General features: G+C 36.2%; 1 protein-coding gene across 4 annotated transcripts in view; it reads right to left on the bottom strand.

Annotated features, from left to right (window-relative positions):
• The window catches only part of FBXL13 (F-box and leucine rich repeat protein 13), a 209,275-nt gene that overhangs the window by 166,773 nt on the left and 24,519 nt on the right, over nt 1–17,983 (bottom strand). For 3 of the 4 annotated variants that reach the window (XM_042916087.1, XM_042916095.1, XM_042916099.1), the window contains exons 4-7: nt 7,384–7,451; nt 6,196–6,350; nt 4,786–4,895; nt 2,127–2,294 (exon numbers count right to left, since the gene is read on the bottom strand). In XM_042916087.1, the coding sequence (XP_042772021.1) occupies nt 2,127–2,294; nt 4,786–4,895; nt 6,196–6,350; nt 7,384–7,451 (501 nt within the window). The remainder of the gene's footprint in view (nt 1–2,126; nt 2,295–4,785; nt 4,896–6,195; nt 6,351–7,383; nt 7,452–17,983) is intronic. The other variant, XM_042916105.1, reaches the window with a different exon arrangement.

Below are 17,983 nucleotides of genomic sequence, written 5' to 3'. Positions count from 1 at the left end.
GGGGAGGGGCAGAGAGAGAGACAGAGATAGAGAATTGAAGCAGGCTCCAGGCTCTTGAACCCACAAACCATGAGATCATGACCTGAACTGAAGTCAAATGCTCAACTGACTGGGTGACTGAGCCACCAAGGCGTCCCTTTTTTAAAAATATTTTTTGGGGCGCCTGGGTGGCTCAGTCGGTTAAGCGTCCGACTTCAGCTCAGGTCACAATCTCGCGGTCCGTGAGTTCGAGCCCCACGTTGGGCTCTGTGCTGACCGCTCAAAGCCTGGAGCCTGCTTCCGATTCTGTGTCTCCCTCTCTCTCTGCCCCTCGCCCACTCATGCTCTGTCTCTCTCTGTCTCAAAAAAAATAAATAAAACGTTAAAAAAAAATTTAAAAAAAAATGTATTAAAAAAAATATTTTTTAAGATTATTTATATTTGAGAAAGAGAATATAATTGACTATTAAAGTAAAAATAATAAATTGCATTGTACGGTTTATAAATACCTCAGAATATAATGTATGGCAATACTAGCATGAAGCACAGGAGAAGGAAAACGAAAGCTTACTCTTAGGTTTTAACATTATACATAAAGTGGTAGAAAATTTTGTGAAGGTGTAATCTGTGATAAATTGAAAAGGAATATCGTAAACCCTAGAACAGCCACTGATAAAGTAAACAGAGAAACATTAGCAGTGAACAGCTTAGGAGTTCAAAGACAAAAAACAGCTGTATAAACTGTAAGAAAGAATGTGACATAGCTTAGGAAAACAGCTAAGAATGACATATTAATATGGCACAAAAGGAAAAGTAATTAGGGCAAGAATGACAGACTTCGTTACAGAAAGCTCTAAAATTTTTCACATTGAAGGACTCTACAGACAAAATTGAAAGCAAACATCAAGCATGGAGGGGTGGAAATCTCTAATATATTCCAGGCAAAGGGTTGATATTACCAATATATAAAGGGCTATTACAAACCAGTAAAAAAAATTATAGGAATTCCAATTTAAAAACAAACCAGAGGCAATTTATAAAGAGGAAATTATGGGCAAAACTATCCTTATCCTAATTCTATGCTCTATATAAAATGCAAAAAATTAATAATAATAATAATAATATAAAATAAAAAATGGGGTGCCTGTATGGCTCAGTCAGTTAAGCGTCTGACTTCAGCTCAGGTCATGATCTTGCGGTTTGTGAGTTCAAGCCCCGCTTCGGGCTCTGTGCTGACAGCTCAGGTCATGATCTTGCGGTTTGTGAGTTCAAGCCCCGCTTCTGGCTCTGTGCTGACAGTTCGGAGCCTGGAGCCTGCTTTGGATTCTGTGTCTCCTTCTTTCTCTGCCCCTCCCCCACTTGTGCTGTCTCTTTCTGTCTATCAAAAATAAATAAATGTAAAAAAATTTTTTTAAATTTTTATATAAAATGCAAGATTAGGTGTAGATACATAGATACCTGTTCCCAAATATAACTTGAGCTTGATTCTGTGCATTTAGAGGGGTATATTTAATACATGGGATTTTATAATGTGAAGCTGCCATCAATCAGAATGAGGTGATATTTTACACTTCTACCACTTATCAGGTAGCCTCACAAAGTAGAAGTTACTTTTCTATCAAAATAGGAGAGAATATAACCAGTAGTTGGAATTATGGTTTATTTTTCAGAGATCAATTCAATGAATTGTAAGATGTAACTACATGATTCTTTTTATGAATTCACAATCTAAGGAAGAAAGTATAAATATTTTAACTAACTGAAAGTTGCAATAAGACAAGACCATTTACATCCCCGAATAGAGGAATAATGTTAAGATTAAAAGATTAGGGAGGGATTGGAGATTAAAAAGTGAGCACTGGAGTATCTAAAATCTGTTCCACCTTAAATGACAACATGTACTTGAAGGAGGAAGGAAAGAAAAACATTTCCTACAGCTTTACTTTCCCCACTTTTGACTGTCAGATTCATCTTATAGCCATCCAAAAGGATGGCCTCTAAAAAAATTAGCTTAACCCAAATGTAGTTGTAAAAAAACACGTATATCTTTGAAATAAAATCTCCATCATCCATGTAAGGTTTATAAAACCACTCTTTAAATAAGCATTGTGAAAATGACTAGTTACGGTACATGAATTCATACAAACCTGTGAGACCGCTCTTTGGGGTAACAGTGAAATGTCACATTCAGGAATATTGCCTTCAAGAGAGACTTTAGACAGACTTGGTTCAGGAAAAATGGATTCTCCATTAGCAGCTACTTTGAGTTTTAGGTTGTTTCTCCATTTTAGCAATTGAAGTTCATGTTTTAATATCTGCCATGAAAATAATTGATAAATTCCATGGAATTGTTGTAAAGGTTAAATGAGATGATATATATCAAGCATAGTGTGGGGCACCTGGGTGGCTCAGTTGGTTAAGCTTCTGACTCAATTTCAGCTCAGGCCATGATTTCAAATGTTCATGGGATTGGGCCCATTCTCTCTCCCTCTCACCCTGCCCTTCCCTGGCTTGTGTATGCGCATGTGCTCTCTCACTCCTTCAAAATAAACTTTTTTAAAAAAAAGCACAGTGCTCAACACCATGATAGCACCAATTGAGCACTATTTATTGTTACTATCATTGTTATATAAACTGTCTTGTCAATAGCATGTTTAATATTCTCTGGACCACCAAGGCATTAGAGATCATTTCCATTAGTTGTAAGACAACATTGGCACAGGCAACTACCTTGAAGATGTGGTCCAGCTCCTCCTTCAGATGAGGAAGCTGAAACCCACAGAGTCGAGGTTCTGGTAATGATAGAACTGATATTTGGGGCATGGAAAGGAGGTGGTTAGCACAGAAATTAAAAAAAAAAAAGGAGAGACAGAAGAAAGCATCTGGGGACTTGCCTGATTTATTGTGACAAGAAGTCCCCATTTTAACTTTCAATACATTCCTTAAAACTGCATAATCAAGAAAAAGCCATAAGGGCAAACAAATGTTACACACAATTTTGATTATTATTAGTTATATATAATATATAATTATTACATATTATTATATAGTATATATTATATATAGTTATATAATTATTACATATTATGATATAGTATATATTATATATAGTATATATATATTATTATATATACCTGCCTCCTTCACTTCACCCTCCTAAGTGAGTGATTATTAGGCCAAGAAATCACATAGCTAGAAGCAAATATTTTCTCTAAACACTCAATTAACTATATAATATACATCTATACTAAGGATAATACTATATTATGTATAATATACATTATTATATGTATTAATTGTGTCAACTACTACATGCAAAACATTATACTCAATGTATGTGTATGATTAAGAGAACGATTTTGCCTCAAGGATGTTCAGTTTTAGAGGGGTGTGAAAGGAGCAGACTAGTCACGTACAGTTATTTATTGTACCATTGGACAATCACTGATCAGGCATGGGGGGAGCCAAGGTCAAAGTACTAGCTTAGTACACAGTGTTGAAAAACACTGAACAAGCAGATTAAAACAGTGGTACCTGAAGTATAACTGTTTAACTGGCAACATTGAAAATGAACTCCACAAAATTCTAGAGGACATCTTATAAGAACACCTGTTCAATACCAGCAGATAATAAACTTCCAGAGAGCAAGTATATGCTTTATGCATGTCAGTATCCTTTGCAGGCTCTAGCACTGTTTCAAGGATTATGTAAGCAATAAATCTTTTCATGCCCTCTCGGGACGTATGTAGTATCATCAGTCTCAACATCTGAACTAGTTAGCGGTGGGAGGCATTGATCCTGCGCTCCACCAGGCAATGACAAAACAGGAAGTTTAACTTCTTATCTTTCTCTTTCCTATTTATTCCAACTTTGTATTTCAAAGACTATTGATAAAATATTACCTACTGAATAATATAGCTAAAAAAATTTCAGCATTTTTCTGTCTGATCCTAATAGTTACTGTGCTTACTAAAACAACGTTAAATAGTAATTTACTAATAGCTTAAGCAAACTAGAGATATTTTCAGGTTTGGAGGAATTTCCTTGGATCCTCTATTTTAATTGTTTTAATTCCTGGAGGCACCTGGGTGGCTCATTCGGGTGGGCGTCTGACTTCGGCTCAGGTTATGATCTCAGTTCCTGGGTTTGAACCCTGCGTCAGGCTCTGTACTGACAGCTTAGAGCCTGGAGCCTGCTTCAGATTCTGTGTCTCCTCTCTCTCTGCCCCTCCTTCCTTCTTCATTCGCACTCTGTTTCTCTCTCTCTCAAAAATAAATCAATATTTAAAAAAATTAATTGCTTTAATTGCTGGGGGGGGGGGAGGAGGTGTCCCAGTTAAGAATGATCCTTTAATTTTAGTAATTTAGTAATTTTTAAAATTATTTGATATTAAAATTATAATTTATTACATTAAATGTTGAAAAAGAATAAACAACAATTTAATCTTACCTAGAAAAAAGCTATTCAGTCTTGATCACAACAAATAGTTTCTCTTCCATTTTAGATATCTATACCCATCTAATCACTTGCTTGAGCAAAATTCTTAGTCTTTATCAATAACTTTAAACAAAATGTTGAAATGATTTTTCTCAGTGTTCATAGTTGAAACAACAGAATTTATTAGAAAATATTCTTGGTAGCTGACGTGAAATTTAAATTATTAAATTACAAGAATAAAGACCCCACCAAAAGTATGTAATATTCAGGATTTTAGTACTTTCCACACATAGCATCATTGTCTGAAGCCACATCAATGTAACACCAAAATTAAATTTCTAAAAATACTAAGTTTCCAAGATACCGTACCAGCTCATCTTCTCTCTTTTTATACTTAAGTCTTGCTTTATCCCTCCATTTAGTTAGGATAGCTGTCAGCTTGTAACAGTGCAACATCTTTTGTACCTGCGATAGTGTATCTAAAGAAAAGTTATTAGATTATTGTATATATTTAAAGATATTTCCCAAAAACCCAGTGTCTACAATATGAACCAATATTGCATCTGACAGTTTTTGTTTGATTTTAATTTCTTCTAAAATTAATTACTATGGATAGCAGACTTCTACTCCCGAGACTTTATTAACCTGTAAACATCACCTTTGCCCTTATAAATTAAGATGTCATAGATGTGATAGCACATCTTTATAAAACCAGAATTTCCAAACTTATTCATAGAAATAGAATCATGCGATAGTATTCTAATTTAGTTAAATGCATTATGATTAAAGAATTTGCTCCATTTTATGTTTTCACCAAGGGTCCAAAGCTCAAATACACGGGTGGGGCCAGGAAGAAGGATGACTAAGGCAGGCCCCCGGATACCACTGACAGAAGGCAGTGGCTTCCTCACTGCGACCAATTGTTTCCTCCCAGAATTAGAAGTCCATCAGTCTTATGTCAAAACCTTCAGAGGGTTCACTGTGACTGAGAGACCAACAGGAATGGATCAAGAGGAAATAATTCTCTAATTTGCAGCAACGATAAACCAATATTTGGTGAAGTGGCTAAAATCTGAACAAAAGGCTGGAGTCCCCCGGGGTGTCTGGGTGACTCAGTCCCCTTTAAGCAACCTATTTCAGCTCAGGTCATGATCTCACAGTTCATGGGTTTGAGCCACACTTTGGGCTCTGTGCTGACAGCTCAGCCTGGAACCTGCTTTGGATTCTGTGTCTTCCTCTCTCTCTGCCCCTCCCCTTCTCTGTCTCTCTCTGTCTCTCAAAAATAGATTAAAAAACATTAAAAAAAATAAAAAATAAAAATAAAAAAAGGCTGGAGTCCTCTATCCCTGCTCCTAAGATCATGTACTTGCACTGCCTGCTCATCAAAGGTTTAAGGAAAAGAAAATTCATTTTCTTTGTTTCCTCATGTACCCATTTCAAATGAAATACCTGTCATGAATGGAAAACTCTCTACCAAGAAATAATCAATTTTGGTACCCATCTGTGATATACCAGGGGTCTATTAGTAAAAAAGCTGATAGGAGATCCCTATTTCACACAAATACATACAGAAGTTTCTTTTAAACATGACTGTTTTCTGTTACGATGAAACCCTTTGACACAAATCTCATTAAATATTTTAAATTAGGGGCTTTACATTTCATGACAGCTCTCTAGACATAATAATAAATTCTCTAGTACAAACTACTTAGCCATTAAGTGTGTTGATTCTTTGAATACCTGAATATAAAAACAAATCAATACTATGTAAGGATTTACCTGTAAGTTGTTTTTTTTGACCTTTTACATAAGAGTGCCAGAGACGAAATACATATTTTTGAAGTCTGAAATTATTATATTTCATTGCTCTTTCTATTTTCTCAGCCAGCTCATCATCTTCATTTGTAAGAGGTATTGCTATGTCTCTCCAAGAGCTAGAGGCAGAAAATATAGAAAAATAGTATTTTGATGTTATGGCAATACATTACTAAATAAATGGAGACGGAGAAGGAGTAATACCACCTCCTGTAGCTCCTCAAAAACCACAGCATAGAAAGAAACTGTTCAATTATTGTTATTGTTTTATTTCTAGCTAGTCCTTGCATTTCCTTTGAGCTTGCACTTCCCTTTGCTACATTTCTAAAACCCAGAAAGATCTGGAATCCGGAAGTTTTTCCATAACCTATTTAGAGGCAAAACTAGACCTGATCTAATTTTGCTTTAGAACCTCCCTGGAATTGACACATAATTGTTCATAGTCTTTTTTCATTTCATTTCATGTATATACATTTCATTTTATTACATACATATATAATATATACATAGTAGAAATACTAATATGTTTGAATACGTTTGGTTCCAGCATGCTGTCTCAGACACCACTGAAGATGTTATATAATACATACAATGTGCAGAAATACCTTTGTAAAAATTTTTAAGGAAAGGAATATAAATTTGAAAACATATCTCCAAGGGTTTCAAATGAAGGGATTATAGACCTTATACTTTCAATTTTGAAGTTTTAATTTAAAAAAAAACGAAAACACCACAGGGGCACCTGGGTGGCTCAGTCAGTTGAACATCCAGCTTTGACTCAGGTCACGATCTCACGGTCTGTGAGTTCGAGCCCCACATCAGGCTCTGTGCTAACAGCTCAGAGCCTGGAGCCTGCTTCAGATTCTGTCTCCATCTCTCTGCCCCTCCCCTGCTCATGCTCTCTCTCTCAAATATAAAACAAAACATTAAAACACACAAACACACACACAACAAAGTAATACCATGAAGAAGTAAAGAACATACTTTAAGTAAAAGCCAAGTGAAAATAAATTAAATATATAATACAAAATGGTGGAGACATGATTAAATAGATAAAATCAGAACAACTGGCTAAAAATGAGTTGTTCTTCATATGGAGAGTATTAAAAAATAAAAACACAGAGAAATAGTATGTAAAAATCACATTCTTACCAAAAGTGTGTCTTTACTAAACGTCCAGTATAAAAAGTACATGCTTTTATCATCAATTCTGGAGTCATCTAAAATAAATAAATAAATAAATAAATAAATAAATAAATAAATAAATAAAAGAATGAATGAAACAACAAATATTAGAAATGAATGGAATCCAAAGGCTAACTCCAGAAGCTACACGAGAAAATGAGAGCAATGGTTGCCTTGGGCAGTAAGGAGACAGGAATGGACTGGAAGAACTATATACCATATACACTTTTTGGAATGTTATATTATCTATTTTTTTAAGTTAAAATTGCAGCTTAAAAATTTCCCATTATATTGTATTTACTTTAAAGCATTTTAAGGGGTGCCTGGGTGGCTCAGTTGTTTAAGTTTCCAACTTCGGCTCAGGTCATGGTCTCACGGTTCATGAGTTCGAGCCCCGCATTGGGTTCTGTGCTGACAGCTCAGTGCCTGGAGCCTCCTTCAGATTCTGTCTCCCTTTCTCTCAGCCCCTCCCCCCCTCGCGCTCTGTCTCTGTCTCAAAAATAAACATTTTTTAAAATATTAAAGCATTTTTAAGTAAGTCTAAGGTATTATTATTGTCAGCTGTATTGATAATATAGAGTTGTAGGTCACTATTAAACTGAAAGATTTTGCCTTCTCAAGAATATAAAATGAAATTTTCTTTAAAAAAAAAAAAAAGAAAGAAAGAAAAAATAAAAAGCTTACCAGAATGCCTCACCAAACAGGCATAGGAAAACCATATAAATTAAGATTTCAGAATATACTGAAAGAGGTGCAAATTTATTACTTGCTACTATTCACAATAACACACATTGACTGACATGTGTGTTGAACACCTATGTGAGGATTCCTGAAATTATCTGTACTTTCTGTATCTCCTTTAATGAGCAAAGATAATATTATATTAACACATTTGTTATATGTACATGGCTACTATGAAGTGTAAATGGGGTTATTTTTTCTCATGTTATCGCCACCTTGTTTGCCATATAAATAAACATGTGGCCACGTCTGTTTGGTATAGAGATAAGCTTGGTTCAAATCTATACAAACTGCCCAGGATTCTTAATTCCACTTTTCAAAGACAAATGTTCTCCTCCTCAATCATGGATTTATTTTAGGCATACAACAAAGGCCCCTTGCCCCCCCCCCCCATCCCGGCCAATATTCTGCCTGATGTTCAAAGACATTTGGAAACCCTCAGTTTGATGGAGATTATATGCAAATTTTGCTTATGGTGAGGGGGAACATAAATCATTGGAATCATTCTTTACTAAATTCTGATTTTCATAAGGGAAAGGAATTCAGATGAGTAAAGTAAGAGTATTGGGGATATCACAGCAGGGTGGATAAAACCAGGAAAGGAATGAGGTGACAGAAGAAAAGACAAATTTCATCTACAATACAATCTTTCTGTTCTGCTGTTAGCCCCTAAATTTACTAAGATTAAACTTTTCTTTAGAAGATATAACCTGGGAAGTAATATATAAATATCTACAATAAATGGCATCATTCATTAAAAAATGAGTATATTACATGATCGAATTATAATTCAGCCAGTAAGACTTGAACTTGAGTTTCCTTTTTTTTTTTTTTTTAATGTTTTTATTTATTTTTGAGACAGAGAAAGAGCATGAGCAGGAGAGGGATAGAGAGAGAGGGAGACACAGAATCCAAAGCAGGCTCCAGGCTCTGAGCTGTCAGCACAGAGCCCAACGCAGGGCCAAACTCACGGACTGTGAGATCATGACCTGGTCCAAAGTCAGACGCCCAACCCACTGAGCCACCCAGGTGCCCAGGGTTTCCTTTCTAATGATCCACTCTTTAAACCAGCATAAAAGTGTTCTTTCTAGTTCTTTCTATTCTATTGTTGAAAGAAGTTGAAGTCCTCATTAATTCATGACTTATTATGCTGGAAGAGTCTGTCATCCTCATATTCCTTTTTAAAGAGTTTCTTGCCCTGAATTCTTATTTTAATTTCACAGATACTGTTCTGACTAAAAACAAAACACACAAAAACACTAATAAAATGAAAATAGCTATGATTTTTCCTCATTGTTGGCATCCTCCTGTTTTCTCCACAGGGAAAATAGCTTTAAGAGATTGCTCTGAGGTACTGGCCTCAGCAAAGACTCAAGCTCAGTAATGCCCCATCCCCCACGCGGGGCTGGGCACGGCTTTACTCCACTGCAGCACCTCTGGCCTGTGCCCATATGTTTGGTCACATGATTCTGCTTCCACTGCTCAACGTTTTCACTGTTGCTTTAGCAACTTGCTTTCTACTTTCTGGGGGGGGGGGGGGGGGGGGAGTGGGTTGAAATATTTTTATGTATTATTTATTTATTAATTATTGTTGTTGAAATATAGTTGACATACACTGTTATATTAGTTTCAGGTATATAACAAAGTGATTTAAAAATTCTGTACATTACTCAATGGTTACCACAACTAGTTTAGTAAACATCTGTCATCATACAATTTTTTTTACAATATTATTGACTAGATTCCCGATGCTATACTTTTCCTCTCCATGACTTATTGATTTTTTAACTAAAACTTTGTATCTCTTAATCCCCTCTGCCATTTCATGTATTTCTCACCCACCTCATCTCTGGTAACCATCAGTTTGTCCTCTGTATGTATGAGTCTGTTCCCGTTTTTCTGTTTGTTCATTTGTTTTTGAGTCCACATGTAAGTGAAATCATATGGCATCTGTCTTTCTCTGTCTAACTTATTTCACTTAACATCATACCATCTATGTTTTTGCAAATGGTAAGATTTCATTCTTTCTAATGGCTGGATAATATACCGTTGTATACCACCTTTTCTTTATCCATTTATCTATTGATAGACACTTGGGTTGCTCCCATATCTTGGCTATTGTAAAAAATGCTGCAGTAAACACAGGGGTACACATATCTTTTTCAATTTGTGTTTTCATTTTCTTCAAACAAATACCAAAAGTGGAATTAATAGGTTATATGGGGTTTCTATTTTTAATTTTTTGAGGAAACTTCATATTGTTTTCTGTATTAGTTGTACCAGTTCACATTCTCACCAACAGTATACAAGGAATCCTTTTTCTTCACATCCTCACCAATACTTGTTATTTTTTCTTTCTTTCTTTCTTTCTTTCTTTCTTTCTTTCTTTCTTTTTTTTCTTTTGTTGTGTCTTTCTTTCTTTCTTTTTCTTTCTTTCTTTCTTTTTTTTCTTTTGTTGTGTCTTTCTTTCTTTCTTTCTTTCTTTCTTTCTTTCTTTCTTTCTTTCTTTTTCTTTCTTCCTCTTTCTTTCTTGCTTTCCTAGCTGGCCATTCTGATTGATGACGTGATCTCATTGTGGTTTTCATTTGTATTTCCCTGATAATGAGTGATGTTGAGCATCTTTTCAAACATCTGCTGGCCATCTATATGTCTTGTTTAGAAAAATGTCTATTCAGGTTCTCTGCCCATTTTAATTAGGTTATTTGTGGGGTTTTGGTGTTGAGTTATATAAGTTCTTTGTATATTTTAGATATTAAGCCCTTATCAGATATATCATTTGCAAATACCTTCTCCCATTCAGTAGTGGTCTTTTCATCTTGTTGTTAGTTCCCTTTGTTGTGCAAAACCTTTTTATTTTGGTATACTGCTAATAATTTATTTTTGCTTTTATTTTTCTTGCTTGAGGAGACATAACCATACATACATTGCTAAGGCTGATGTCTGAGAGATTATTGCCTAGGTTTTCTCTTAGGAGTTTTATGATTTGAAGTCTCACATTAAGGTTTTTAATCGATTTTGAGTTTATTTTTGTGAATGGTGTAGGAAAGTGGTTCAATAGCATTCTTTTAGCTGTAAGTATTTGGTTTCCTAACACCATTTGTTGAAGAGACTGTCTTTTCCCCATTGTATATTCCTGCCTACTTTGTCATAGATTAATTGACAATGTAAGTGTGGGTTTATTTCTGGGATCTCTATCCTAGTCCCTTGATCTATGTGTCTATTTTTGTGCAAGTACCATACTATTTTGGCTATAATAGCTTTGTAGTATATCCTAAAATCTGAGATCGTGATACCTCTAGCTTTGTTCTTTCCCAAGATTGCTTTGGCTATCCAGGGTCCTTTGCGGCTCCATATAAATTTTAGTATTATTCTAGTTTTGTAAAAAATGCTATTTGTATTTTAACAGAGATTGCATTGAATCTGTAGATTGCTTTAGGTATTATGGATATTTTAACAACATTAAGTCTTCCAATCCATAAGCGTAGTATGTCCTTCCATGTATGTCATCTTTAATTTCCTTCATCAAGGTCTTGTAGTTTTCAGAGTATAGGTCTTTCACCTCCTTGGTTAAGTTTATTCCTAGGTAATGTATTCTTTTGATGCAATTGTAAGTGAAGTTGTGTTTTTTTTTTAATTTCTTTCTGCTACATTGTTATTAGTGTATAAAAATGCAACAAGTTTCTGTATATTGATTTTCTATGCTGCAACTTTGGTGTATTCATTATTAGTCCTGATAGTTTTTTGGTGGAATGTTGGGGTTTTCTGTATATAGTATCATGTCATCTGCAAACAATGACAATTTTACTCCTTCCTCACCAATCTGGATGCCTTTTATTTCTTCTTCTTGTCTGATTGCCATGGCTAGGACTTCCAGTACTCTGTTGAATAAAAGTAGTGAAAGTGGACATCCTTGTCTTCTGCCTTGTCTTAGAGGAAAGGCCTTCAGTTTTCACCATTGAGTATGATGTTAGCTGTGGGTTTTTCATATATGGCCTTTATTATGTTGAGGTATGTTTCCTGTATACTCACTTTGTTGAGAGTTTTATCATGCATAGATGTGTATTTTGTCAAATACTTCTGCGTCTATTGAGATAATCATGTGGGTTTTAATCCTTCTTGTTAATGTGATGTATCATTTTGATTGATTTGCAAAGGTTGCATCCCTGGAATAAATCCCACTTGATTGTGGTGACTGATCCCTTTGATGTAGTATTTGGTTTGCTAATATTCTGTTAAGGATTTTAGCATGTATGTTCACCAGGGATATTGGCCTGTCATTTTCTCTTTTTGTAGCATCTGTGTCTGGTTTTGGTATCAGGGTAATGCTGGACTCACAGAATGAATTTAAAGCATTCCTTCATTTTCTATTCTTTAGAATAGTTTAAGAAGGATAGGTATTAACTCTTCTTAAAATGTTTGGTAGAATTTGCCTGTAAAGCCATCTAGTCCTGGACTTTTGTTTGTTGGGAGATTTTTTGTTTTGTTTTGGTTTTGTTTTGGTTTTGGTTATGGTTTTATATTACTGATTCAATTTTATTACTAGTAATTGGTCTGTTCAAAATTTCTATTTTTTTCCTGATTCAGTTTTGGTTGTATGTTTCTAGGAATTTACTCATTTCTTCTAGGCTGTCCAATTTGTTGGCATATAATTTTTACAGTATTCCCTTATAATCTTTTGTATTTCTGTGTTTGTTGTTCTTTCTCTTCTTTCATTTCTAAAAAAAAAAATATTTATTTACATCCTCTTTTTCTTGATAAGTCTGACTAAAGGTTTATCAATTTTGTTTATCATTTCAAAGAACCAGCTCTTGGCTTCATTGATCTTTCCTATTATTTTTTAGTCTCTGTCATTTATTTCCCCTCTTTTTTTTTTTTTTTTTTTTTTTGGAGAAAGAGAGAGAGCACACATGAGTAGGGGAGGGGGGTGGCAGAGGGAGAGAGAGAATCCTAAGCAGACTTCACACTCAGTGTAGAGCCCTGATGTGGGGCTCAATCCCATGACCCTGTGATCATAAGCTAAGCCAAAATCAAGAGTCAGATGCTCAACTGACTGAGCCATCCGGGCACACCTCATTCATTTCCACTCTAATCTTTATTATTTCCTTCTGTCTACTAACTTTGGTTTGTTTGTTCTTTTTTTTTTTTTTTTTTTTTTTAGTTCTTTTCGGTATAAGGTTAAATTATTTGAATTGTGTTTGTTTCTTGAGGTAGGCCTACATTATATAAACGTTTCTCTTAAACTACTTTTGCTGTGTCCCAAAGATTTTGCACCATTGTTTCCATTTTTATTTGTTTCTGTCAATTTTTTTGATTTCCAGTTTGATTTCTTCTTTGCCCTGTTGGTTGTTTAGTAGTCTATTGTTTAGCCTCCGTGTGTTTGTATTTTTTCCAGTTTTTTTTTTCTTGTAATGGATTTCTAGTTTCATGCCATTGTGGTTGGAAAACATGCTTAATATGATTTCAGTCTTCTTAAACTTATTGACACTTGTCTTATGGCCCACCATGTTATCTATCCTAGAGAATATTCTGTGTATATTTGAAAAGAGTGCATATTCTGCTGGTTTTGGATGGAATGTTCTGTGTATATCTCTTAAGTTCACCTGGCCTAATGTATTGTTTAAAGCCACTGTTTCCTATTTCCTATCTGGATGCTCTGTTAATTGATAAAAATGGGGTGTTAAATTCCCCTATTGTTATTGTATTACTATCAGCCTCCTTTTATGTCTGTTAATATTTGCTTTATGTATTTAGGTGCTCCTATGTTGTGTGCATAGATATTTGCAATTGCATTCTCTTGTTGGATTGATCCCTTTATCATTATATGATACCCTTCTTTTTGATGTTGCAGGCTTTGTTTTAAAGTCCATTTTGTCTGTATAAATATTGCTATCCTGGCTTTTTTTTTCCACTTCCATTTGCATGGAATAGCTTTTTCCATCCCTTTACTTTTAGTGTATATGTATCTTTAGGTCTAAAGTGAGTCTCTTGTTGGCAGCATATTGATGGGTCTTGTTTTGTTTTTTGCTTTTTTTTTCATCCATTCTGTTTTATCCATTTTATCCATTTTTTATCCATCCATCCATACCCTACACTTTTTTACTGGATCATTTAGTCCATTTACATTTAAAGTAATTAGTAGTAGATATGTACTTATTGCCATTTTGTTCATTGTTTTCTGGTTGTTTTTATAGTTATTCTTTATTCCTCTCTTCTCTTGCTCTCTTTCCTTGTGGCTCAATGGCTTTCTTTAGTGTTATGCTTGGATTCTTTTCTCTTTATTTCTTTTGCATCTACTACAGGTTTTTGGATTGTGGTCACCATGGGGTTCATATATTACATCCTATGTATATAGCAGTCTACATAAAGTAGATGGACACTTAAGTTTGAACACATTTTAAAAGCACTAAATTTTTACTTGCCCTTCATGTTTTATGTATGTCATATTATAGTCTATATCTTTTTATTTTGTATATCCCCTAATTGTTGTAGATATAATTGATTTTACTACTTTTGTGTTTTAACCTCTATATTGGCTTTATAAGTGATTAATCTGCTGTCTTTACTGTATGTTTGCCTTTACCAGTGAAATTTTTTCCCTTCCTAATTTTCTTAATTCTAGGTATGGTCTTTTCTTTCCAAGTAAAGCATTCCTTTTAACATTTTTTGTAATCTGGTTTAGTGGTGATGAACTCCTTTAACTTTTGTTTGTCTGGGTACCTTATATCTCTCTTTCAATTAATGATAACATTAGTATTCTTGATTGTAGGGGTTTTTCCCTTTCAGCATTTTGAATATATCATGCTATTCCCTTCTGGTTTGCAAAGTTTCTGCTGAAAAATCACCTGATAGCCTTGTGGGGCTTTTTTCTGGCATGTAACTGTTTGCTTTTTCTTGCTGCTTTTTTTTTTTTTTTTTTTTTTGGCCATTTTAATTCTTATGTGTCTTGGTGTGGGCTTCCTTGGGTTCATCTTATTTGGGGCTTTCTTTGCCTCCCAGACCTAGATGTCTGTTTCCTTCCCCAGGTTAGGTAAGTTTTCAGCTATGATTCAAATAAATTTTCTGCCCCCTTCTCTCTCTCTTCTTTTTCTTCTGAGATCCCTGTAATCCAAATGTAACTATATTTGATGATGTCACAGGTGTCCCTTAACCTATTCCCATTTTTATTATTCTTTTCTCTTTTGCTATTCAGTTGATTGGGTTGCTGATCCATTCTTCTGCATCATCTAACCTGCTGTTGATTCCCTCTAGTGTATTTTTCATCTCAACTATTGCCTAATTCAGCTCTGACTGGCTATTTTTTATATTTTCTATATCTGTTGAAGTTCTCATTGAGTTTATCCACTCCTCTCTCTAATGAGTATCCCTGAGTATCTAATGATCATTACTTTGGTCTTTATTAAGTATATTGTCTACCTCCATTTTGTTTAGCTCTTTTTCTGTGGTTTTGTCTTATTCTTTTTTTTTTAAGTTTATTTATTTTGAGAGACAGAGAGAGCAGAGGAGGAGCAGAGAGAGAGGGAGAGAGAAAATCTCAGGCAGGCTCTGTGCTGACAGCATGGAGCCCAATGTGGGGCTCAAACTCACGAACTGTGAGATCATGACCTGAGCCAAAACCAAGAGTCAGACACTTAACCGACTGAGCCACCCAGGCATCCCTGTCTTATTCTATCAGTTGGGACTTATTCTTCTGTCCCCCCATTTTGTCTCTCTGTGTCTGTTTCTATGTATTAGGTAGGTCAGCTATGGCTATTGGTCTTGAAAGTAGTGACGTTGTGTAGATGGGGTCCTGTGGTGCATTGTAGTTCAGTCCCCCCTTGGTTACCAGAACCAAGTGCTCTAGGGTGACTGCTGTGTGGGCTGCATGCGTCCTCCTATTGTGGCTGAGTCTTGATTGCTGTGGGCATGCTGGTCGGTGGGACTGGCCCTCAGCCTGGCTATCTGCAATTAGTTGCTGTGACAGCTGTGGGTGTACTGATGGGCAGGACTTGTTTCCTGCGCACAAACTGCAGGTGGGGTCATGTGTGGGGTCATCTCCCCACCTCTGCAGGGCAGGAGTCACTTTGGAGAGGTGCTGGTTCTAGCCAGGGCTTCCTGCCAGGTGTGGTGGGACACCTGCCAAGGCAGGTGAGTTGGATGGGGCAGGGCTGAAAGAAATTCCAGGGCTGGCCGGTGAGTGTTAGGACTGACTCCCACAAGCATGCAACTATCTAGGCTGAGAAAGGACAAGAAAAAGAACTTTTTCTCCCAAAGAACTCTCCTGCAGATCTCTGCTCTTCCAACACATGACCTCAAATTAGTCAATAAATCTTCTTCATGTATACCCGAAGCACTTTTATTTTGTATTTTTTTATTAGAAAGATTTTTTAATGTTTATTTATTTTAATTAATTTATTTTTTAATGTTTTATTTATTCTTGAGAGAGAGACAGAGCATGAGCAAGGGAGGGGCAGAGAGAGAGTGGGACACAGAATCTGAAGCAGGCTCCAGGCTCTGAGCTGTCAGTGCAGAGCCCGATGCAGGGCTTGAAGTCAGAGGCTTAACCGACTGAGACACCCAGGTGCTGCCCAGGCTGCTTCTGTGCTGTGTCTCCAGAGAGTCACTTAGTATCCTGGCTCTTTAAGGGCAGAGGCTTGGCTTGCTATTGCCATCCAGCTTTCGAGAGTTAAGCCCTGGTGATTTTTTTTTTAAGTTTATTTATTTTGAAAAAGAGAGAGAGAGCACGAGCTTTGGAAGGGCAGAGAGAGAAGGAGCAAGAGAATCCCAAGCAGGTTCCATGCTGTCAGCAAATAGCCTGATGCGGGACTCAAACTCATGAACTGTGAATCATAGCCTGAGTTGAAATCAAGAGTCAGACACTTAAGTGACTGAGCCACCTCGGCAGCCCAAGCCCTGCTGATTCTTCAAGCTCTCAGAGTGAAGTCCCACTGATTTTCAAAGCCAGATGCTATAAGGACTCATCTTCCCAATGTGGGTCCCCAGGGCCAGGGATGCCCTAGTGTGGGGTCTGATCCCATCACTCCTCTGTGCTTGTGGTGTCCCTCCCATTTATAGTTAGTGACACCAGGGGTTTGGTTCCCAACCACATCTCTACCCCTCCTATCCTTTTTTGCAGACTTCTCTCTGCAAATAGCTGTAGAAGATCTGTTCTGCCAGTCTTCATGTCACTTTCAAAGTCAGTTGCAATACATGTAACTGTTGACTCAGTGAGCTCAGGGTCCTGCTACTCCACCATCTTCCCCACTGCTTTCTACTCTGCATAGCTGTCATATCTTGGTTAGCTGCTAGTGACTAGAAAATAGTCTTTCTCTCACTTTTTTTTTTTATTCCAGCTGATAGGATTGCACAGAGTAGGAGCTCAACAAATATTATAGGGACTAACCTACTTCCTTGGAAAACTGCCAATTCCCTGCCATCTGGCTTCTAAAAATGGAGAGTAAAGGATTCAAGCAATGACTGTGGGGAAGTTGCTGGAAAAAAGTAATTGACATTGGTATAGAGGGCCTCAGAGTGAGAACTCTGTTTCCAGGCCCTCACAGACCACGTCCACCAATTTCCCACAAGGTCCTCTACACACAGACTTTCGAGTGATAACAGAAGAGAAGGAGGAGAGAAAAAAGGTGGACTGCCACACAATTTCTAAGAGTACAGTTATAAGATTAGCTTTGAGTCTGGAAATAAAAGAAAAAATTCTGCCATGAGAGATGGTTTTGAAAGTTAAAGGGCAGAATGTTAGAATCTCCTATGAAATTTTGTAAAATACTCATGCTCACTCCCCACCTCCATAGGAATTATTCCTATGATGAGTCACTATTACTACTGAGAATAT

Source organism: Panthera leo, chromosome A2 (genome assembly GCF_018350215.1).
Source record: "Panthera leo isolate Ple1 chromosome A2, P.leo_Ple1_pat1.1, whole genome shotgun sequence".
Lineage (NCBI taxonomy): Eukaryota > Metazoa > Chordata > Mammalia > Carnivora > Felidae > Panthera > Panthera leo.
The sequence above is the reverse complement of the archived record's forward strand: the minus strand, read 5'-3'. Positions and strand labels throughout refer to the sequence as shown.